Source organism: Carcharodon carcharias, chromosome 10 (genome assembly GCF_017639515.1).
Source record: "Carcharodon carcharias isolate sCarCar2 chromosome 10, sCarCar2.pri, whole genome shotgun sequence".
NCBI classification, from domain to species: domain Eukaryota; kingdom Metazoa; phylum Chordata; class Chondrichthyes; order Lamniformes; family Lamnidae; genus Carcharodon; species Carcharodon carcharias.
Window position 1 is genome coordinate 47,395,077 of NC_054476.1, and position 23,725 is coordinate 47,418,801.

Consider the following 23,725-nt stretch of genomic DNA (forward strand, 5'->3'; position numbering starts at 1 on the left):
AATTATAGCAACCGCCAGATGAATCAACTAATCTGTAAGTAGTTGATTATCCCTTCTGTTGGGGAGTCCTTCCTGCTGTTGAATGCATGTTCAGCTGTGAGAGTTAAAGATAGGGCATCAGCTGGTGCACTGAGCTCTAAAATACAACAGCTGGCATCATCTCAGCGTTGCATGCTGCTTGATGCCATGATGTGCCTGTCCCACATATTTCCAAGTGCAAGTTTACTGTCTAAGTCCAAACTCCAACACCAATAGGGTGTTCAACATAATTCACCCCATAAGTGTGGGCAGGTGCAGTGGATGCCACCTAGAAATTGTAAGTGCACTCATGGTACTCAAAAGACGTACTCAATTTCTTGCCCATGTGTCTTAAGCTGAGGTATTTTGATCCCCTTTCACTGGTTCACAGGCCTCCCATGGTGCACGGTGTCACTGAATGTATGCACATTGCTTTGTGCGGGCCACATATAAACCCTGCTCTATATTCGAACTCAAACGGATTTCACTCCCTCAATGTCTAGCTAGTGTGTGACCACAGACAGCAAATCATGCAGGTCAATGCTCGGTATGCTGGCAGCAGCCATGATGACTTCATTCTGCAGCTGGCATGGCAGACATGGCAAACATGGCAAACCAAAGGATGGTTATTAAGTGACAAGGGCTATCTATTGACAACATGGCTGATAACTGCAATGCACAACCCACACACACACGTACACACCATGCATAGAATGAAGCCATGCTGCCACACGTGATGTGATAAAGCAAACCACTGATGTGCTGAAACAGTACATCCACTCCTGGACTGCTCTAGAGGAACCTTGCAGTACTCAGCAAAGCACATGTCAAGATCTGTGGTGGTTTCCTGCATGCTGCACAATACTGCCACCACGAAGGCATAGCCTTGCCAACAGGAAGCAGCTGAGGAGCAGGAGCAGAAGAAGGGGGAAGAGGATGGGAGGAGGTGGACAAGAAAATCTCTTTCTGTGGGCCAGTCTGTGAAAAACTCATTTGACTGAAATTCTTGTAACCACAGCCCCAATTCCTCATTCACCAACAGTCCCACACTCCTTACCTTCCCTTTGGCACTGACCATCACAGCAATGGTTTGGCAACAATACAGGAAAAACCACAACAAAATAAACATTCAAAATCAAATTTATCAATGAAATCATGCCATATTGCATACAAAAGTCAACTAATCACCCTTGTACAGACTCTCAGTGTCTCCATTGAAATAAGATGCAAAACAATGGGTGAAATTTTCTGTGACTACTGGCGTTGGGTGTGTTTGGCAGCGTGAGCGGACAATATAGTGAGAAAGCCAAAAATCGGTTTCATGACATCGTGAATCCGGTTTGCAATCATCCGCTCTGCCCGTCAACGGTGGGTCACGTTTCCCACCATTGTATGTCGGGAACCTCACTGTAATACATCTGCATATCGTTATAAGCCCAGCTTTCCGGAATCATCCCCCCACACTGGATCATCTGAGTACATCAGCATGATTGCACACCAACGTGTTTCACAAATAAGCGACGTGCATCTGGTGAGTTGCAGTTTGCTCGGGACCTCGAGGTTTGTTTGCACACCTTATTCGGGCAGCATTCATCAGCGCCAGGCTTCGCCGATAGCACCACATCACTTTTATGGGGGGCTCACAGGAAGGTCTCCATCTACCCGAAAAGTCATAAGGCGGGGTCTGCTTTTCAATGGCTGCAGGGGTAGGGCTTGCTTGGGGAAGGGGGAGAAATGGCCTCAGGCAAGAGAGGAGACTGCAGGGTGAGAGCTGTACTGGGGAAGTGGGGTCCCAGGGTGTGCGTGGGGGTGCAAGTTGATCTGTAAAGGGGCCTCAAATGGTGAGGGCTGAGGGGACAGTCTCCGGAGGAGATGAGGCCAGGTTGCGATGTGAGGGTATGTGTGATTGAGTGAGTGGTGATGTCCTTGAGCTGTTAGTGAGTAAGATGCCAATGAGTGTGTGATGGACTTGAGTGTGTGAGTTTAGAGTGATGAGATGGTTGCCTTATCCTGGTGGCATGGATGAGATTATTCATCCTCTTCCTGCATTGGATGGCCAACCTCTTCTGTGCAGCATTGGCACTGATCACCATTGTCATCGCCTCCCAAGCCGGAGTGGTGAGAAGGCTGGACGTCCCGTGGCCAGAGCGGGAGTAGAGGACATCATGATGGACCTCTATGGCATCCAAAGGACGTTCCAGGGGCGTGTCACTGAATCAGGAGACTGCAGTCTTTTTGCCTTTTGGGCCATATCTTATATGTAGCAGTCCTGGGCTGGAAGCACTGAGAGGTGTGCATGTGGCTGCATTTGGCATGAGGAAGCGGCGAGGTGAGAGCGTGGCGGGCAAATGAGAGCCCGCCCACCATCGAAACAGCATGTCTCCCGGGAATGCATGATTAATGAGGTGGGGTTGGGATGATATGACATGAAAAGCCAGCATTGCAGGCGGCAGGTAAAACGGTCTTCCCGCCCGCTACCGCACTTGGGGCAAACCTGGAACAATTCCACCTAATGTCAAATTTATATTTTTCCAGTAATACCATGAAAACATCTGGTAGCATACAAGAAATTTTTAAAAAAATAGCATTATTACTAGAAAACATGTCTGTGATGCATTTCCTCCATGATTCTTAGTAATCTATTCAAGAAATCAAAATATCATTCCAAACCTGTAGAATATGCCCATTACCTCAGTTTATCTGCGATGAATATTACCCGCCGCTCAAGCAGTAGAGATGCAAAGACCCTGATAACTTGTCGTATGCTGAGACAACGGAAGAGACAGTCAAAATCTACATGCTCCAATCGCGAGTCCATGGGGCGTCGAAGCTCAATGACCTGAAATGACAAGTTCAGCTGTCAGGCTGCTGAATCAACTACTAAAAGCCTAGGAAGAATAAAAGAGGCGCAAAGGTGAGGCTATTTATGATGCTTTTTGGGACAGTATATTAGGGTCAGCAAATAGATGCTCTGGAATATTCTCTAATATACCAAAGCAACACATAAGCTGAGAAACTACTGATGTTAATATTAGTGGCTACATTTCTCTTTTCACCATTTTAATACAGGTGTTAAAATCACAATGAAACATCATCCAAATATTTGCTCACTAATATTGCCAATAATAATCTCTAGGCTGTTAGGCTTATCTGGACTGCATTTTGAAATCAAAACACAGTTTTCAACTGTGTTTGAAGAGAAGGAATTGAATAATGATATCCTATATCTTGCTATCTTAGAAAACATTGTTTTATGACATGTTTACAAACATGCCATTAAAGCCAGCAGCAGAACACAAATTCTGCATCACTGAAAACAAATTTATAATGACTGCCCTTTGATCCTTCCTTGTCTTATTCGAAATGTTAGCTATTGAAGTCATTGATTGGTTTTACCAGAGCTGTGTTATATATTTGCTGGTAACCTGCTACAGAAACAGGTGCTAATGCCATATTGTCACAGCGGAACTGAAGGTATATATTGTGATACAGTACATTTTCAAATTCTAAATTGCTATCATCAAGGCATACATAATGCATACTTAGAAAATTAATTTTGTAGCTTTTAAATATAATGTGATGATAAGCGATATTACATGATGACAATGAGTTTAAGGCAGTTATTTAGATTCACGATGCTATTGCCATTAAACTGTTTCAGCTTTGTTTAAATGGTTTGTGACTAGTAGACAGCTTGATTGAATTACCATCTTGTGACCCACTGCCAAGGCTTCAGTTTTCCTATGTAACTCTGCTAGAATATGCATTACTTGCAGCTCTTTTGCCAATAGAGAGATCAGTGGAATATCTTCTTCTTTAGTGAGCTTCTTGCTCTTAAGTAGTAAGTTAATGGGCCGAATCTTCCGAGGAGTGGCAATCACCATTGGATGCGACTCCACTCCTAATTTTTTTACACAGCATCGGAGCTCTGCATTGCTGGCCTGCATTTCTGAACCAGGACTCTTCAGAAATGTGGAGCATCCCTGCTCTAGGAGTGCTTTGTAGGGCAGGATCATCAGGGGTAGCCAAGCCATACCCACTTTTTACATCACTAGCTGCCGTATTTTGGCAAATCTTCATTCATTAACACAGTGAGAAGCTTTGGGACATTTAAATAGCTTTTTACTGTGTTAGTGAATGGGTGCATGAGGTAAGTGGGTAGGGGTGGGTAGGGTGGCAAAGTCCCAGCTGGGTAGGGTGTCAGCTAGGTCAGGTGATAGATGGCAGGGTGGGTAGAGTACCAGCAGGGTAGGGTGGCAGGGTTGTAAGGTCGGGTCGGAAGTCGGAAGGTCGGGGTGGTGGGTGGGGGGGGTGTCAGAAGGCCGGCAGAAGTCAGAGTCAGTGGGGGCGGTGGCAGTGGTCAGTTATATAGTTACCCAGGAGCTAGACCTGGTTTTTACCTGCCTAACATTTCCTGGGTAACTATTCTGGTAAGTCAGAGCCTCAGAAGTCTCTGACTCCAACTCAGTTGGAGACTTTTTTGGAGGATTCCAGATGCAGGGGATTTGCCCATCAGAAGTTGAAACTTGCCAGGCAATTTCTGCAGAGTCCTTGCATTGGGACTTCCAAGGTGCCCTCATCATATCTTCCGGGGTAACTCCAGAGTATGACAAACTGGAGACCGGAAGATCTGGGCCAATGTTTCGTCTGGCTCTCAGCATGTCTTATAGATACAATTCAATATAGTACATTCAATAAACTTGGCGTTACGTACAGGTGCTGGCTCAATTAGCAGCCTGTTTTTGGCTGCTCAAACTTTTAATTTAATTCCTAATCTTCTCTACTGGACTATGTATCAATGGCTCCTTTAACTCTTTAACAGGGTGTCACGCACCTCATTTCCAGCTCCTGGTAGAAAGGTCTTGACTCGTATGGTCCTTCCTGGTGCAGGGAAGGGTGACTCCATCAGACTCCTCATGAATGGATAGACCAGGGCAGCAGAAATTCCACGCCTCCTCTCCACTTCATCCAAAATCTGGTCAAGCACAACATCAGATTGCTTTTTGAAAATCAAGAATTTCCTGGTACATTCTTTTAATAACCTTGCTTTAGGTATTAGCATAGAGACTGAATTGAATTAGTGAGCGTTCAAGAAATATTTTGAGCAAACTATCTGAGCTGGTGAGCTGTCAAATCCACTGATATTTTTTACATTTAGAATGCTGACACTGGGAAGGGTAAGTGTGGCAGTGGGCATTTTTCATCCAGAAAAATTGGCAGGAATGATTTTAAATGGTATATAAAAAACATATTGCATGGAATTATGAACATAAATATCTGAGGAACTGGATAACCACTAGTTTTAATATATGGCGGGCAATGGATACCCATTTACAGCATGTAGGGAAAGTAAAATCTAGAAACTGTCCCACTCAAACTAGTTCAATGGTATCTCACTTATGAAATGGAAAAATTTTACTCTTGAATTGGCCATATGAAGCAGGTCATGAGAAATAAAAATGATTTTGTAGCTTAAACATGGGAGGCTCTGAAATACTACAGGAATGCGAGTGAAGTATGATGTCTCCTTTATGAACGGTTTTCTTTGACTTTCCTTGTAAATTAAACTGGACAAAATTTCTAAACTGACAACAAGCTTCATTTGTACAGAGCTAAACATTCCAGCTGAAATTCCATTTGGTACCAGCAGGGGTGCACTGGCTCCCTGAAAAAAGAGATGGACTTCTTTGAAATTCCTTCGCATATCTATAGTACAATGCCTTGAAACCATTCACTGGAGCACATTTTCGATTTTTCCTGTAGCCAGTCCACCCCAGGTACCAGTAAAGAGCAATTCAGGTTAGTTAATTAACCGTGAGTATCACTAGATACATATAACGAAGCTGACCATTTGCCCCATGCTAGTATCCATAGGGCAGGAATTTTCGCTCAGCATGTGGACGCGAGCTTCACATGCCCTAGCGTGAAATAGCGCACGATGACGTCGGGCGATCATCCTATTTTGATCAGCAATATTTCCACTGGCTGGCGCACGCAAGAGTTGGCAGCGTGCCCGCCGACAATTAAGAGGCTTATATTAAGGCCATTAATGTATTAAATATCCTGCATTTTTCGCTACCTGTCCAATGTTATGGTTGACGGGCAGGTGAGTCGGCCAGGCAGCCTTTGGATTTTTGAGGAAACCTCATGAGGTTTCCAATATTAATTTTTTTTTTTAAATTAAAATGTTTGGGCACATATAATATATATGTTTAGGTGAGTGAGTCCGGTGTGTGGACATTTTTTTCTGCACTTCAAGATCTTTATTTGATAGTTTTAAATTCTTCAGCTCCCTGAGGCAGCTCTCTGCCTTCAGGGAGCTTTCCTTCCGTGTTTCCCCGCACCCGCGCTGACTTCAGTGCCCGCCCTCCTCCCGCCCCCATCCTAGCAGCGCTGAGTCTTTCAGCCCGCCCTTCACGCTGCCTGGCCAGTAATTGGACAGCCAGGGTGAAATCACGGTCGGGGGCTGAGTGCGGGTGGCAGGCCGTTTCCCGGCCACTCCTGGGCCTGCCTACCGCGCTGCCCGACGACCTCAAAACTCTGCCCATAAAGACCTTAAAAGTTTCAACCCTGCCCATTGCAGCATCCATTTTTGTTAATGGTTGTAAGTTTCACTTACAGTATTCTATCTGGAGATCCATTCCAAGTATCGCTCATGATTTATGTGAAGAACTTGGTGATATCAGTTCAAATTTTCATTTTACTCATTTGAACCTGTCCTAATCTCCCAATTTAGTTTGAAGTAATTATCTGGATTTAAATTTTTTTATATATGATTTATTACCTTACATCTCTATAAAATCACCTCCGAGTATCTTCTCTCCACACTGAAAAACTTTCATTTTTCCAGTTTTTGCTCATAATTCAGAACTCTAAAATTAGGGATTCTTGTGGCTCCTCTCTGGACTGCTTCCAGTGCTTGAATGTTTCTCCAGTGTCTGGGTAACCAATTGGATATCAATTGGAATTTAGAGCAGTGTGGCAGACAGCCATGGCCACACTTAGTATCTTGGCTTTCTGAATATTATTAAGATTTAAGTCATATAATATCTCATGTGTCAAACTCTTCAACAAAGTTAGACAGCATTTGAAAAATGAAGCCATTTCATTTTGTTTGAGTCAGAGAAGGGGTTGAAGACCATCAGGGAGGTTGTGTGGATAGGAGCAGGAAGTTACAAAGGGACATTGACAGATAAAGTGAATGGGCAAACCTGTGCCAAATGAATTTCAAGATGAAGAAATTTGGGATCATCACTTTGGACCCAAGAACATTTTCTTAATGGTGAGAAATTAGGAATTACAGAAAAGCAAAGGGTATGGGGTGTCCCATTACACAAACCACTAAAAGCTATTGCAATGATACAAAAACTAGAGGAACTAATGTGCTACACAATCAATAACACAGGCTACCAAATAGTGGTAAGGAGATAGAGGAGCATATTTGCAGGCTAACTACAGAAAGATACAAGAACCATTGTGTAGTGATAACGGGGAACATCAATTAATATGGAATGGGTGAGTAATTGTGTAAAGGGTGAAGAGGGAGGAAAATTCCTGAAATGTGTACAGCTATGTTTCTTGCCCAACAAATCAGGGACCAGTGCTGGATCTAGTTCTGGCGAATAAATTGGGGCAAAGGCATTTGGGGAACAGTGATCATAATATTATCAGGTTTGAAATAACTCCAGAAATGGACAAAGTACCACCAAGTGCAAAAAGCTGACAGAAAAGGTGGGGCTGATTAGGAAACAAAAAAAGAGATCTTCCTGTGGAAGCAGAGGTCACGGCTGAAGTACTACATGAGCACTTTGCATCTGTCTTCATTAGAGGAAAGGATGCTGCCAATGTAGCAGTAAAAGAGAAGGATAGGATAAAAATAGAAAAAGGAAGTACTTAAAAGATTGGCAGTTCTTAAAGTAGAAAAATCGCCCAGTCCAGACAGGATGCATCCCAGGTTACTTAGGTGTTTGATAAAGTGCTATATTGCAGACTTATTAGTAAAGTTAAAATCCATGGATTTAAGGTGACAGTAGTGGCATAGATAGAAAATTAGCTAAGAAGCAGAGTGTAGTACTGAATGGTTGTTTTTCAGATTGGGGTGAAATATACAGTGGCATTCCCCAGGGGTCGGTTGGACCCCTACTCTTTTTGACACAGGTATATAATAATGACCTGGACAGGGAATAATTTCAAAGTTTGCAGATAATACAAAACTTGGAAGTGTGGTAAACACTGTGAAAGTTAGTAATGGATTTCGAGAGGGCACAGACAGATTGGTGAAATGGGCAGACACATGGCAGATGAAATTCAATGCAGAGAAACGCAAAGCGAGGCATTTTGGCTGGAAGAATGACTTGAGGCAATATGGACTAAATGTTACAATTTTAAAGCAGGCATTGGAAGAGAGAAAGCTGGGAATGTATATATACAAATCTCTGAAGGTGGCTGGAGAAGTTGAGAAGGCTAGTAAAAAAAATCATATGTGATTCCTTGCTTTTGTACTCTACTTCTCTATTAATAAAGCAAAGAGGTAATTCTAAACCTTTATAAAATACTGGTTAGGCCTCAGCTAGAGTATTGCATTCAGCTTGGGCACACACTGTAGGAATGATTTCCAGGATGTAACAAGGGTACAGAGGAGATTTACTGGTATGGCACAAGGAACAAGGGACTTTAGCTGAGTTTGAGAAAATTAAGAAGAGATTTGATAGAGATATTCAAAATCATGAATAGTTTTGACAGAGTAAACAAAGAGAAATTGTTTCCAGTGGCAGAAGGGTCGGTAACCAGAGGACACAGATTTAAGGTGTTTGGCAAAAGAACCAAAGATTAATTGAGAAAACCTTTTTTGCACAGCAAGTTGTTGGGATCTGGAATGGTTTGCCTGAAAGGGTGGTTTAAACAGATTCAGTAGTAACATTCAAACAAGAATTTGATAAATACTTGAAGGGGAAATAATTTAGGGCTATGGAGAGCGGGATTAATAAGATAGCTCTACCAAAGAACTGGCACGTGCACGATAGGCTGAATGGCCTCCTCCTTATCTGTATTACTCTAATATCCTGTAATTCTAAAACAGATACTTAAACATTGGCCTTTATCTCAAAGGGGCTGGAATGCAAAAGAGAATGAGTATTGCTTCAGTTGTACAGACCCTGTCTGGAGTACAGCATTCAGTTTTGGACAAGTCCATTGCCTTGGTGATACCAGGATTTAAAAGAGTGAAATTATGAGAACAGGTTGCATAAGTTGGTTTGTAGTCCTAGGGTTTAGAATGAAGAAAGTTTCTCTATTTGAGGTGTTTAAGATGTTAAAGGGATTTAAATGGATACAGAGAAACTATTTTCACTGGTGAGGAATCCACAACATAGTGACGATGGGCACAACCTTAAAATTAGAGCAAGGACATTCATGAGACAAAGAGCAATGGAAATTTGTACCTCATTTCTCCACCCCACCCTCCCACAAAAGACGATGCTTACTGGGTCAATTGAAACGTTTGAGACCAAGATGGCAGATATTTCTTAGGTAAAAGTATCAAGGGATATGGATCAGAGGCAAGTAAAGGAGTTGTGGTACAGATCAGCCATGGTCTATTTAAATGTCAGGAGGGGCTTGAGTGTCTGAATGGCTTAGTCTGTTCCTATTTTTTACTACTGCAACTTTGTTAAGGTCTAACAGATGACAATAGTACAGACCAGAAGACAGTTAATTGTTTCCACAGCATTCCACTAATTTGCTTTTAAGACAAGTCCTCAAAGTTTCAGTAACAAATGAGAGGAGCACCTGCGGCAGTCCAGAAACATAACTCTTTCTGTGAAAATTGTGATCTGAAAGGTGCATACATTCGTCTATTACATTGTGGGTTTTTTGAAGATTGTATATGGTAAGCAGCAGACTTATGGGAATGCTCTCTCATAGGTTTAAAACATTTTAAAATGCCCAAAATAGAATTGAAGAGCTATTAATCCAAATTAAAATGTGGGTGAAAAATTAATTACACAGGATCATGTGGAATATACAGCACAGAAATAGGCCATTTGGCACAACCAGTCCATGCTGACGTTTATGGTCCACTTGAGCCTCCTCCTCCCGTCTTTCCTCATTTAAATGTATCAGCATTATTCTCTATTCCCTTCTCCCTCATATGCTCGTCCAGCATCCCTTAGATGCATCTATATTATTTGCTTCAACCACTCCCTTTTTGGGTAGCAAAGTTTCTTCTGAATTGCCTATGGGATTTCTTGGTGACTATCTTATATCGATTGCCTCTTGTTATATATTTTTTAATTCATTCACGGGATGTGGGTTTCTCTGGCTGGACCAGCATTTATTGCCCATCCCTGGTTGCCCTTGAGAAAGGCAACTTGTTACGCTCTTTCCCACAAGTGGAAAAATCCTCTCTGTATTCCACACTATCAAAACCTTTCATAATTTTGACAAAATCAATAGGTCACCCCTCAGCCTTCTCTTTTTCAAGAGAAAATAATTCCAACCTGTTCATCCTTTCCTAATGTGTTAACTGTCATTTTTCTGGTATCATTCGTGTAAATCTTCTCTGCATCCTCCCCAATGCCTTTATCTCCTCTTTATACTATGGTGACCAGAACTGCATGCTGTACTCTCCAACCAAGATTCAATACAGGTTTGGCATAATTTCCCTACTTTCCCATTCTATCCTTCTAGGAAAAAGCACTTGGTTTGTTTTTTTTGTAATGGCCTTGCTAATCTATGGCTCAACTTTTAGTGATTGATATATTTGTAATCAAGGTCCCTTTGTTCGTCTACCCCACCCAGACTCATAACTTCCACGTAATAAATGATGTCCCTATTCTTCCTACCAAAATGTATTACCTCTCGTTCATCTGTGTTGAACTTCACCTGCAAATTGTTTATCCATGGTGCAAGTTTATCAATGTCCTCCTGTAATTTGTTGCGGTCCTTCTCAGTATTAATTATCCCCATCATTTTAATGTCATCTGCAAACTCAGACATTCTGAAGGATATTCCCCTCGGCGATTTGGGGGCAGGCCCCCTTGCCGAGAGGAAAATGACGCGGGATGACCTCAGGAGGAACCCCCGACGTCATCCTGGTCCATTTAAATCTTCAGGAAGGCAGGCGGACAGTGAAATCAGCTGACCGCTCGCCAACCTGTCAATGGCCAATTAAGGCCATTGACAAGCTAATTAACCTTGTTAAAGACCCTGCCCGTCCAAGCTTAAGGCTGGCAGGCAGGCCAAGAGCCCCAGCGGGCTCCAGATTATTCATGAAACTCCATCCCGCCTGTGGCGGGATGAAGTTTCTTGTCCGTTTTTAAAAAATTTAACATACTTTATGTGTTTCTTATTAACATGTCCCATCTCTTGTGACATTGTCACATGAGGGGGACATGTTAATAATTTTAATATTTCTCTATTTTTTGACTTTTCTTACCTGTCTGTAAACTCCCTGAGACAGCATTTTGCCTCAGAGAGCAGTGCGCTCTTTCGCTCATGCGCAGGAAAGAGCGCACTTTGACAGTTGGGGATTCCCTCCCCCCCCAACCCTGCACAAGGAGCGCATAGCGCTTCCCGTCGGGCAGGCTGCTGGGCGGGCCTTAATTGGCTCGCCCACTCAGAATGGAGGTGGGCCCCATTTCGATGGCAGGAGTTGTCTGCCCGCTCACTGCCGAGTCGGTGGGGCCCGCTCGCCCACCAAGGGCAAAATTCTGCCCACTGTGTTTTTGATTTTGAAGTCCAAATCATTAATGTAAATTCTGAAGAGGAGTGGTCTCAGCACTGATCCTTATAGAACACCATTACCCATCCTCTGCCACTCTGAATAACTATTTCCTGTCGCTCTCTGCCTTCTGTGTTGAAGCAAGCTAACAATCCATTCTGCCACTTGTCCCATGACTCCACATTCTCTACCCTTATTCGTTAGTCTATTATGGGACACCGCTTGAAAATCCAGCTAAATTGCATTACCATTATCTATTCTCTCTGTCACCTCCTCAAAAAATTAAATTTCCCTTTTGAATTCCATGCTGTAGTAACTGAAGGTATAGCCTCTCCTGCTGTTTATCAGGAATCAGGTGATGCTCTGGGAGGCTCTGACCAATAAGCCCTAAGCGCGGGCAATCCAGGGGGGTGGGGCTTCCTACAAGAGTCCTAATTGAGCATGTAGCACCTGAAAAGCTTCCTGTAATAAAGTTTCTCTGTTTCCTGTTGAAACCTATTTGCTCCATCGAGTCATTACGTTTGACGATGAGGGTAAAATAGCTCCAATGCTGCACCTCGTCTTGTTACCATGAAGAAGTTGTGCTATTACTAAATTTCCTGGATTCTTCGCCTGTGTGCGAAACAGATTAGGAATTGGACAGACAGAGATCCAATACTGTCGCAAGTCAGAGACCTTGTCATGCAAGGTTGGTCAAATTTGCCTGTATCTGAAGATTTGAGACTATTCCATGCCAGAAAGACAGAGTTAAAATGTCAAGATGGAATTTTGTTGTGGGGATCAAGAATTGTCATCCCATCACAAGGTAGGGAACCACTCTTGACAGTGTACATCCAGGCATATCAACATGGCGCCATGCTTCATGTGGGGTGGGGACCTACTGCCGAGCGTGGCCCAAAAACCAGACCTACAGCATCGAAGCAAGATGCAATGTCCGCTGTTAGAAACATGAAAAGACCCAGTAGAAACACTTCAGCAGCGACTCCAAGGTTAAGTTGTTATAGACGTGGATGTGACCACAGATCGGACACCTGTAAGTTCAAGGAAGCAGAATTCCATTACTGCCATAAGAAAGGTCACGTAGTAAGGCAATGCAGGTCAAAATCAAAACAGCCCATAATGCAGAAAACCAACATGATTGAATTAAAAAAATACAGCAGAACCTGATGCTGTCGACACCGACATTTATTCCCTGTATAACGTAACTGCTGTAAAAACAGAACCTATCACTGTCACAATCCAAATAAATGAAAAGCCACTAATAATGGAGGTGGATATGGGAGCCTTAACTACAGTGGTGGGAGAGCACACTTTCAAATACCTCAATGAAGGGAGACAGTCAATAAACCTGAAGTGGACAACCGCTAAATTAAAGACATACACTGGAGAATTTATTCAGGTAAAGGGCGTCGCCTCACTACCAGTGTCTTACAGGCAACAGACAGCTCAGCTGCTTGTGATAATAGTGAAAGGAGAAGGACCCAGTCTTTTAGGCCGAGACTGGTTACAGAAGATGAAGCTCGACTGGTCTGAGATATTTCACATGAAAACAGGAGGAGTTCCTGAACTGCTAAGGAGATACGACAGGGTTTTTCAGGATGAATTAGGAAATTTAAAAGGTGTGCAGGCCAAGATATATGTGGATCCTCAGGTAACCCCACGTTTCTTTAACCCCAGACCTGTGCCCCATGCATTGAAGGTGAAGGTGGATGTAGAACTGTGCCGGTTAGAAAAGCTGGGCATCATTCAACCTGTCCAATTCTCGGAATGGGTAGCACCCATAGTTCCAATGGTTAAGTCTGACTAAACCATACACATTTGTGGGGACTATAAAATGACTGTAAAAAAAGCAGTAAAACTAGACAAGTACCTCATTGCAAGGATAAACGACTGATGTGCAAAGCTGCTGGAGGCAAGTCCTATACAAAATTGGATACGAGCCACGCCTACCAACAATTAGAACTGGATAGCACGTCGAGAGAATACATGACTATTAACACACACAAGAGTCTTTATCAGTACACTCGCTTACCCTTTGGAGTATCGTCAGCATGCGCTAACTTCCAGAGAACAACGGAGAATCTTTTGCAAGGACTTGCCTGAGTAGTAGTATACCTAGATGATGTTCTGATGACAGGGTCAACCGAAACCAAACTCTTGGCCAACCTGGAAGAAGTGCTAAGAAGGTTTATGGAAGCTGGCGTACAGTTAAAGAAGGAAAAGTGCACATTTCAAGCACCAGAAGTTACTTACCTGGGTCACAGAGTGGATGCCATGGGTTTTATCTGGTAGAAGAGAAACCTCAGGCAATAAAAGACGCACTCTTACCATCCAATGTAATCGAATTCAAGCCCTTCCTGGGTATGACCAACTTCAATAGCTGCCTCTTGCCTAACTTATCAATGGCACTTGTTGTTAAAAAAGAATCACCGTTGGTTGTGAAATTCACAACAGGGAGAAGCCTTTGTGAAAGTAAAAAAAACGTTGCATTCGTCCTGTTTATTGATACACTACAACCCATCGAAAGAGTTGATATTAACATGTGACGCCCCTCGTTATGGTGTAGGAGCCGTGCTATCATATAGAAAGGAAGATGGATCAGAAAGGCCCATTGGCCATGTCTCGAGAACCCTCTCCACTGCCAAGAAGGGTTGTTCCCACCTGGAAAAGGCAGGTTTATCAGTGGTATTCAGAGAGAAGAAATTCCACCAGTACCTACATCGACGACGTTTCACCATTGTATTGGACCATAAACCATTAATGGGTTTATTCAGTGAGGATAATGATATTCCGCCAAAAGCATCAGCAAGAATACTACGCTGCTACGCTGGGCTTTGATATTATTTGTGTATGAGTATGCCTTTATGTACTGTCCTGGCTTACACATTGCAAATGTGGGCGCACTCAGTCGTCTCCCGTTACCAGATAGCATTGTATATGCTCCTGTTCCACAAGAAGTTGTGCTATTACTGAATTTCCTGGATTCTTCGCCTGCGTGCGAAACAAATTAGGAATTGGATTGACAGAAATCCAATACTGTTGCAAGTCAGAGACCTTGTCGTGCAAGGATGGTCAAATTTGTCTGTATCTGAAGATTTGAGGCTATTCCATGCCAGAAAGACAGAGTTAAGATGTCAAGATGGAATTTTGTTGTGGGGATCAAGAGTTGTCATCCCATCACAAAGTAGGGAACCACTCTTGACAGTGTACATCCAGGCATATCAAAGATGAAAATGTTTGTGCGAAACTATGTCTGGTGGCCAGGCATTGACAGTGACATTGAAAGCCTGGTCAAGCAATGTCTCCATTGTCAGCAACAACAGAAGTTGCCTGTTTCAGCTCCACTGCATCCTTGGGAGTGGCTTGGTTGACCCTAGGTTAGACTACATATCAATTATGTAGGACCATTCTTAGGTACTATGTTTTTGTTGATTACAGATGCACATTCTAAATGGATGGATGTATATGAAGTCAAATCGCCAACATCGAGCACAACTATCGAGAAGCTGTGTCACTGTTTTAGCGTACATGACCTACCTATAATCGTTATTTCTGATATCAGTACAGCCTTTACCAGCACAGTTTCAGAAATTCATGATTCTGAATGGAATCAGACATATTAAAACAGACCTTTACCATCCCTCATCAAATTGTTTAGCCGAGAGAGCTGAACAAACTTTCAAGTCTGGTATGAAAAGTTTATCAGAAAGTACTCTAGAATCTTGACTTTCTCGCTTTCTTCTCAGTTATCGTATGCCATGAAGCTATTAATGTATATAATATTATTGGAAAATATTTTCCTTTTAAAATAGAGGTTTAATCTGTGGGTGTGTCTTATTTGGATTAAAGCCAGCTAGTCTGGGTGCTTTGATGTGTACTAGTTTTGAGATGTAAGAGAGGTAGAGTGCATTTGCATTTTTTTGAATAGTGCATTCAAGATGTGGGGTGAAATCTGGCACCTAGCTAGCAGGGACCAAGCAATATGTTTATATTACTAATAAAATTGGTACTACGAAGGCGTTTTATAGTTTAAAAAGGTGGAGCTCAAAGAGGCTATTAATGTAATGAGAATTTACATTCAATGAGATGTGCTGGATATAACCGATGGCAGTTTTGTGTGTGGAGAGCAGAGGCAATGTAAGATCAAAGTAGCTGTAAGCCTAAAAATGTCTCTAAAGGAACCAAAGTAAAAAGAACCTCATTTTGAATTCATAAGGTGAAAATGCTTTGTTTGGTGTCTGGTCAAGTCTACGGGTTGTTATTGCCTTAATGGAGATTAATTTGGGAATTTGTTAAAAGTTATGATAGTAGTAATTTGTAGCTATGTATAAGTGTTTAATATGTTGTAACTTAATAAAACGCTTAATTTAGTTTAATATAAAACATCTCGAGAACTGGTGGTCTGATTCCTGAATTTAGAGTTGCACCTCAAACATGCCACTTAAAAATATAGGTTATGACAGTTGTTTAAAGTTTCCTTCTGGGATTTTTAGCTTTACCAACTCCTGGGTCATAACATCGTACAACATCACATTTGACTACGGGTTCAACACCATCTGACTTATTGATGAAACAATGCCTACATACACAGTTAAGTTTGGTGTTTCCAAATTTAGAGGTGAAGCTAGAGCGGAATCAAAGAACTCAAAAATTGAACCACGATATACACAGCAAAGCTCACACATTCAGTGTAGATGACACAATATTCGTGCGAAATTTCAGAAGTGGACCTTGTTGGGTCCCTGGAACCATTGTCTCAGAAACTGGTCAATTATCTTTCCAAGTATAAGTAGAAGATAGAATCGTTTGGAAGCACATAGATCATATTTGTACTAGAGAGACATTCCAACAACCAACTATTCTGCCTGTGAGTAATGTCAAACCAATTCCTGAGGTGCAGATTGATCTGGAATAGACATGCTCAATGTCTCTGTACAGTTGCCAAACCCAGAGCTGCCACTTTCTAATGATGTGTCTCATGCTGCAGTTCCAGATCCTGTTGAGAAACCTCAAATGATAGAGCTACGCCAGTCTACCCATATAAGGAGAGCACATCAGAGACTTGATCTTTAATCACCTAAAGTTGTTTATATGTATATGTTTTTGGCTATTCAAATGTTTCCCTGTAAATAGAAAGTGTAAAAAACTATAGGGGGAGGAAATGTAGTAACTGAAGGTATAGCCTCTCCTGCTGTCTATCAGGGCGGGTCACATGATGTTCTGGGAGGTTCCGACCAATAAGCCCTAAGCATGGGCAATCCTGTAGGTGGGGCTTCCTGACGTGAGCCCTGACCAAGCATGTAGCACCTGAAAAGCTCTCTGTAATAAAGTTTATCTGTTTCTTGTTGAAAGCTGTCCACTCCATCGAGTCATTACACATGATGACTATTCAACATTATATTTTTTTGTTTCTGGCTATTCTTCTATTCTCTCTTTTGTATAGATTCCATAATTTTTTCCTACCACTGATGTTAAATTGGTCTCTTTTGGGTCAGAAATTTTCGCTCGCCAGGTGGGCGTGTATCCGACCTGCTCAAGCGTAAAATGATGCGTGTTGACATCAACCAAGCATGCCAACATCAATGTGCAATCATGCCCACCGACATTTAAAAGGCCTGTTAAGGCTATTAAGTTATCAATTAATGTAAATTATTTGCTGCTCGTCCAACGTTAACGGTTGGTGGGCAGGCTAAAAGGTCAAGCGGCCTTTGCATTGTTTTGGAAACCTCATTCACGGGCGGGATGAGGTTTCCAAAAGCAAATAAAAATAAAATAAAAACTTTAATTTTTCATTAATAACATGTCCCTGCTCATGTGACAGAGCCACATGAGGGGACATGTTTCATTACATATTTGTTTTCTTGATTTTTTTGTATATATCTCTTCATATCCCTGAACTTGGCTGGCTCGCACACATCCCTCCCTCCCGCACAGGCAGCGCTCAGCGCTACCTTTCGCGGTTCACGCTGGGTAGGCCTTAATTGGTTCCAACTCCTTCTTAAATATAGGAATTTCATTAGCCAGCTGCCGGTCCTCTTACACGACACATTTTATAATGAATTATTATTGTCCTATTGTTATTATCCTATCTGTGTGAATTAAATTAATTTGGCAAATCTCTACTTGTTCCTTTCTCTCTGTCTCTCACCTATGTTCTCATTCACTATTACCCCTTGCTTTCACCCACTCACTTATCCTCTATCTTACTATTTAACTGTAGTAGATATGAGTCAGATTGTCAAAATAATACCAGAAGTGCCACTTGATGCTGACAGTGTTGCCAAAATAACAGTTGGTCACTAGAACCTAGCAGTCACCAACAGATGGGGGTGCACGTACTATCCTCAGCTGATCCCACTGCACACATAATTGAAGCTACTTAAAGCAGTGGTAGAGTTTTGCTTCCAGTTAAAGCATTCTACGAATCTAATTCAATTATCAACAATGCTACTAATTTTCTCTTTTCACAGGAAAATGGACAGAGTCATGAAACGCTCTCCTCAAAGCTCTGGTAAAAAAGTATCATGGAATCCGGTAATAAAAATGGAATTTGACTTATTCAGTCACCATAAACTAGAGGCCCTGATTATAAACAGATGGCATTGTGGAATTTGATCTGCAAAATACTGGTTTAAAAAAATTCTAGAATCTAATGTAATAAAAACAGATTTAACTTATTCTGTCACTATAAACCAGTGGCCCTGTTAATGAATTAGGTCTTACAATGAAATCAATGGCTCGTTATGGTGAGAAGTTGAATATTGGGTCTTTGCTTTGCCTCTGAGGAGTGGTGGAACATGCTGCACAGATCAATAAAGATTTCTGTTAATCCATAAAGCACATTCTATTTCTCCCTGTATGCTAAACAGTACAGGACAGAAATTATGAGGCTCTGCTGCCATGATTGAACCTTGCTAGGTACTGCACGCAGACTTGACTCAGTATCCTGGGCTCACCTCTAGTGTAGCTCTTTGTTGGTCATGAGGATTTGCATTTCCTGCAGGACTCCACGAGTCAGCATTCCACTTATCATCACAGTAACTTACAGCAACTGTATTAGATAAGGAGTGATCATAGCATCATAAGATTGGGGCTAGCTATGAAAAAGGAGTGAAAATACTTAAATGGAGGAGAGTCAATTTCAGTGCGATGAGAACGGATCTGTCTCAGTAAATTGGAATCAAAATTCACAATCACAGAATCGAAGTGCAGAAGAGGCCCTTTGGCCCATCGAGTTTGCACCGACATGTGAGAAATAGCTGACCTACCTACCTAATCCCATTTATCAGCACTTGGCCCATAGCCTTGAATGTTATGATGTGCCAAGTGCTCATCCAGGTACTTTTTAAAGGATGTAAGACAACCCACCTCCACTACCCTCCCAGGCAGCGCATTCCAGACTGTCACCATCCTCTGGGTAAAAATATTTTTCCTCACATCCCCCATAAACCTCCTGCCCCTCACCTTGAACTTATGCCCCCTTGTGACTGACCCTTCAACTAAGGGGAACAGCTGCTTCCTATCTATCCTGTCCATGCCCCTCGTACACCTCGATCAGGGCGCCCCTCAGTCTTCTCTGCTCCAACGAAAACAACCCAAGTCTATCCAACCTCTCTTCATAACTTAAATGTTTCATCCCAGGCAACATCCTGGTGAATCTCCTCTGCACCCCCTCCAGTGCAATCACATCCTTCCTATAATGTGGCGACCAGAACTGCACACAGTACTCCAGCTGTGGCCTTACCAAGGTTCTATACAATTCCAACATGACCTCCCTACTTTTGTAATCTATGCCTCGATTGATAAAGGCAAGTGTCCCATATGCCTTTTTCACCACCCTATTAACATGCCCCTCCACCTTCAGAGATCTATGGACACACACGCCAAGGTCCCTTTGTTCCTCAGAACTTCCTAGTGTCATGCCATTCATTGAATACTTCCTTATCAAATTACTCCTTCCAAAGTGTATCACCTCACACTTTTCAGGGTTAAATTTCATCTGCCACTTAACTGCCCATTTGACCATCCCGTCTAGATCTTCTGGTAGCCCAAGACACTCAACCTCACTGTTAACCAACCGGCCAATCTTTGTGTCATTTGCAAACTTACTAATCCTACCCACCACCTAGTCATCTATGTCGTTTATAGAAATGATGAATAATACGGGACCCAGCACTGTGGTAGGCCCCTGGACACAGGCTTCCAGTCACTAAAGCAGCCTTCTGTCATCACCCTCTGTCTCCTACAACTAAGTCAATTTTGAATCCACCTTATCAAATTACCCTGTATCCCATGTGCATTTGCCTTCTTTATAAGTCTCCCATGTGGGACCTTGTCAAAGGCTTTGCTGGAATCCATATAAACTACATCAACTGCACTACCCTCATCTACACACCTGGTCACCTCCTCAAAAAATTCAATCAAATTTGTTAGGCATGACCTCCCTATCACAAAGCCATGCTGACTATACCTGATCAAACCTTGCCTCTCCAAGTGGAGATAGATTCTTTCCTTCAGAATTTGCTCCAATAGTTTCCCTACCACTGATGTGAGACTCACTGGTCTGTGGTTCCCTGGCTTATCTCTACAACCCTTCTTAAATAGCGGAACCACATTAGCTGTTCTCCAGTCCTCTGGCACCTCTCCCGTGGCCAGAGAGGAATTAAAAATTTGGGTCAGAGCCTCCGCGATCTCCTCCCTTGCCTCTCTCAGCAGCCTGGGACACAAATCATCTGGACCTGGAAATTTGTCCACTTTTAAGCCTGCCAACACCTTGTCACTCACTATATCAATTTACTCAAGAACCTCACAGTCTCTCTCGCCGAGTTCCATACCTTCATCCTCATTCTCTTGGATGAAGACGGATGTGAAGTATTTGTTCAACACTATACCAATGTCCTCTGGCTCCACCCATAGATTGCACTCTTGGTCCATAATGGGCCCTACTCTTTCCCTGGTTATCCTCTTCCCATTGATACAATTATAGACTATCTTGGGATTTTCCCTACTTTTACCAGCCATTTTCTCATATCCCCTCTTTGTTCTCCTAATTGCTTTCTTAAACTCCACCCTGCACTTTCTGTATTCCAATAATGCCTCTGCTGATTTGCTCCCCTTGTACCTGCTAAAAGCCTCTCTCTTCCTTCTCATCGTATCCTGAATATCTCTGGTCATCCATGGTTCTCTGGGCTTGTTACTCCTTCCTTTCATCCTAGAGGGAACATGTTGAGTCTGTACTCTCCCCATTTCCTTTTTGAATGCCCCCCCCCACCACCCCCACTCTTCTGTAGATTTCCCCACAAGTAGCTGTTCCCAGTCTACCTTGGCCAGATCCTGCCTTATTTTACTAAAATCTGCTCTCCCCCAATCCAAAACATATTTTTGCAACTTGTATATTTCTTTGTCCATAACAAGCTTAAATTATACTATGTTGTGGTCACTATCAATAAAATGCTCCCCCCACCACCACCTCAGCCACCTGTCCAGCTTCATTCCCCAGAATTAGGTCCAGCACTGCACCATCCCTTGTTGGACCCTCTACATATTGACCTAAAGTACACACTTCAAGAAATCCACTACATCCAAGCCCTTAACATTATGTCTATCCCAATTAATGTTCGGAAAGTTGAAATCACCTAATATAATTACCCTATTGTTATTGTTTTACACACCTCTGCAAATTGTGCACATATTTGCTCCTCAATTTCCCACTGACTATCTGGGGGTCTATAATACACACCTAATAATGTGGCTGCCTCTTTTTCATTCCTAAGCTCTACCCACAAAGCTTCATTCGATGCCCCCTCCAAGATATCATGCCTCCTTACTGCAGTAACTGACTTCTTAACTAATAATGCAATTCCTCCTCCTCTTTTACCCCCTCCCCTAAAGATTCTATATCCCAGAGTGTTGAGCTGCCAATCCGGCGCCCCCCCTCAACCTCGTCTCTGTGATGGCTACTATATCACAATTCCACATGTCCATCCTCATCCTTAACTCATCCGTTTTACCTGTAATATTTCTGGCATTAAAGTAGAGGCCAGCCAGCCTTGCCTTGCTCCCTTGAAACTTAATGCAGCTGTATTCCCTCTGACTTGTTTGTTTAACTGTATTATGATGTCCCTATTCTGCTAACATTCTGTGTCCCCTCCCCCTGCCGAATTAGTTTAAACCCCTCCCAACAGCACTAGCAAACCTGCCCGCAAGGATGTTAGTCCAGCTCTGGTTCAGATATAGACCGTCCCATTTGTACAGGCCCCACCTTCCCCAGAAATGGTCCCAGTGATCCAGGAATCTAAAACCCTCCCTCCTGCACCAACTCTTAAGCCACGTATTCATTCTCCTATTTCTGTCTTCGCTAGCATGTGGCACTGGGAGTAATCCAGAGATTACAACCCGAGAGGTCCTGCTTTACAGTCTACTGCCTAACTCCCTGAATTCTTGATGCAAGACCTCATCCCTCTTTCCACCTATGTCACTGGTACCAACATGTACCATGACCTCTGCCTTAACACCTTCGACCTTCAGGATGCCCTGCAGCCGTTCAGTGACATCCTGGACCTTGGCACCAGGGATGTAACACACCATCCTGGAGTCATGTTGATGACCACAGTAGCACTTATCTGTTCCCTTGACTATAGAATCCCCTATTACTATTGCTCTTCATCTCTTCCTCCACTCCTGTACAGACAGGCTGCTTGTGGTGCCAAAAGCTTGGTTCTATCTGCACTCCCTGGAGGAACCAGCGCCCTCATCAGCCTCCAAAATGGAATACCAATTTGCGAGCAGGACCCCAGGGAACTCCTGAACCACCTGCCTGTTTCTTTTGGGCTGCCTGGTAGTCACCCATTCCCTTCCTTCCTCAAATCCCTTCAGCTGCGGTGTGACTACCTCTCTAAACATACTATCCATGATGCTCTCAGATTTGCGGATGCTCCACAGTGTCCCCAGCCGCCATTCCAGCTCTGAAGCCCGAGCTTCCAGGAGCTGCAGCTGGACACACTTTCTGCATACATGCTGGTCCTGGGCAGTGGAAATGTCCCACATGGAGCACAAGGAGCACATCACAGCTTTGAGCTCTCCTGCCATGACTTATCGCTTTAAATTAAACCTTTTAAATCAATTATTCTAGGGCCCTTCTTTCCTGATCCTCGTTATTACAGAATATACAAACTATAAACCACAATAAGATCTTAAACTATAAGTGATAAAAGTAGTAAATGCTTACCCGACCTTACCCATTACTTACCAGTCATTTCTCTCCCTTGTAGTCTCCACTGCTGCAGCAGGGCAAGACCACTCTCTGAAAATTTAAGAAGTTGGATAACAAAGAAAAAATGCAAAGAGCACCTCTTCCCCTCTGCACCAAATTCCCACTGTGCACCAAATTGCCAATACCCACACTCACTCTGGCTGTGTCTCACTCAGGGTGAGGTCTCTCCCTTGCTCGTGTGCAAACACACTGAGGATTCTGCACCACATTATCATTCTATCAACGCAAGTGTGAGTGCTCCATCCCCTGCTTTTGACTGTGCTGCCATGCACTAATTATCTCTACTTTGATTCACAAGTAGCTCTGCTAAGCGACCAAAATCCTCAGCCAGCCAGTCCCTCAGCTCCATCCACGTCCTCACCTCCAGCCAAGAGGACTTCTCCATTGAAGAGCTGGAAATAAGCAGCCTGGAAGACCCATCACAGCGGTTACCCACACCCTGCACCAGCACAGAGACACACACCTTTGTGGGATCTAGATCTAGAGCAGGCTCAGGTTTACAATTTCATAGTCACCACATGGACACGTGGTGACAGCAGGAGGAAGCAGATTCGGCTGAGCTTCCCCGCACTTGGAGGACTGCTAGGAAACAAGCATCCAAGAGACCTGACTCAGATGATGAGCTTCTAGATTCGACATTCCAACTCATCCTGAAGAGTCAGCAGAAGGCAGGGGAACATCACGCAGAGCTGTTGGAAGCCCTCAGCAGAGTGGCA

At 43.1% G+C, this 23,725-nt stretch overlaps 1 protein-coding gene across 3 annotated transcripts in view; it reads right to left on the reverse strand.

The window, feature by feature from the left end:
• dennd2b (DENN domain containing 2B) overlaps positions 1-23,725 on the reverse strand; it is a 521,499-nt gene that overhangs the window by 64,179 nt on the left and 433,595 nt on the right. For all 3 annotated transcript variants that reach the window (XM_041196869.1, XM_041196870.1, XM_041196868.1), the window contains 2 exons: positions 4,853-4,993; positions 2,709-2,857 (listed from right to left, as the gene is read on the reverse strand). In XM_041196869.1, the coding sequence (XP_041052803.1) occupies positions 2,709-2,857; positions 4,853-4,993 (290 nt within the window). The remainder of the gene's footprint in view (positions 1-2,708; positions 2,858-4,852; positions 4,994-23,725) is intronic.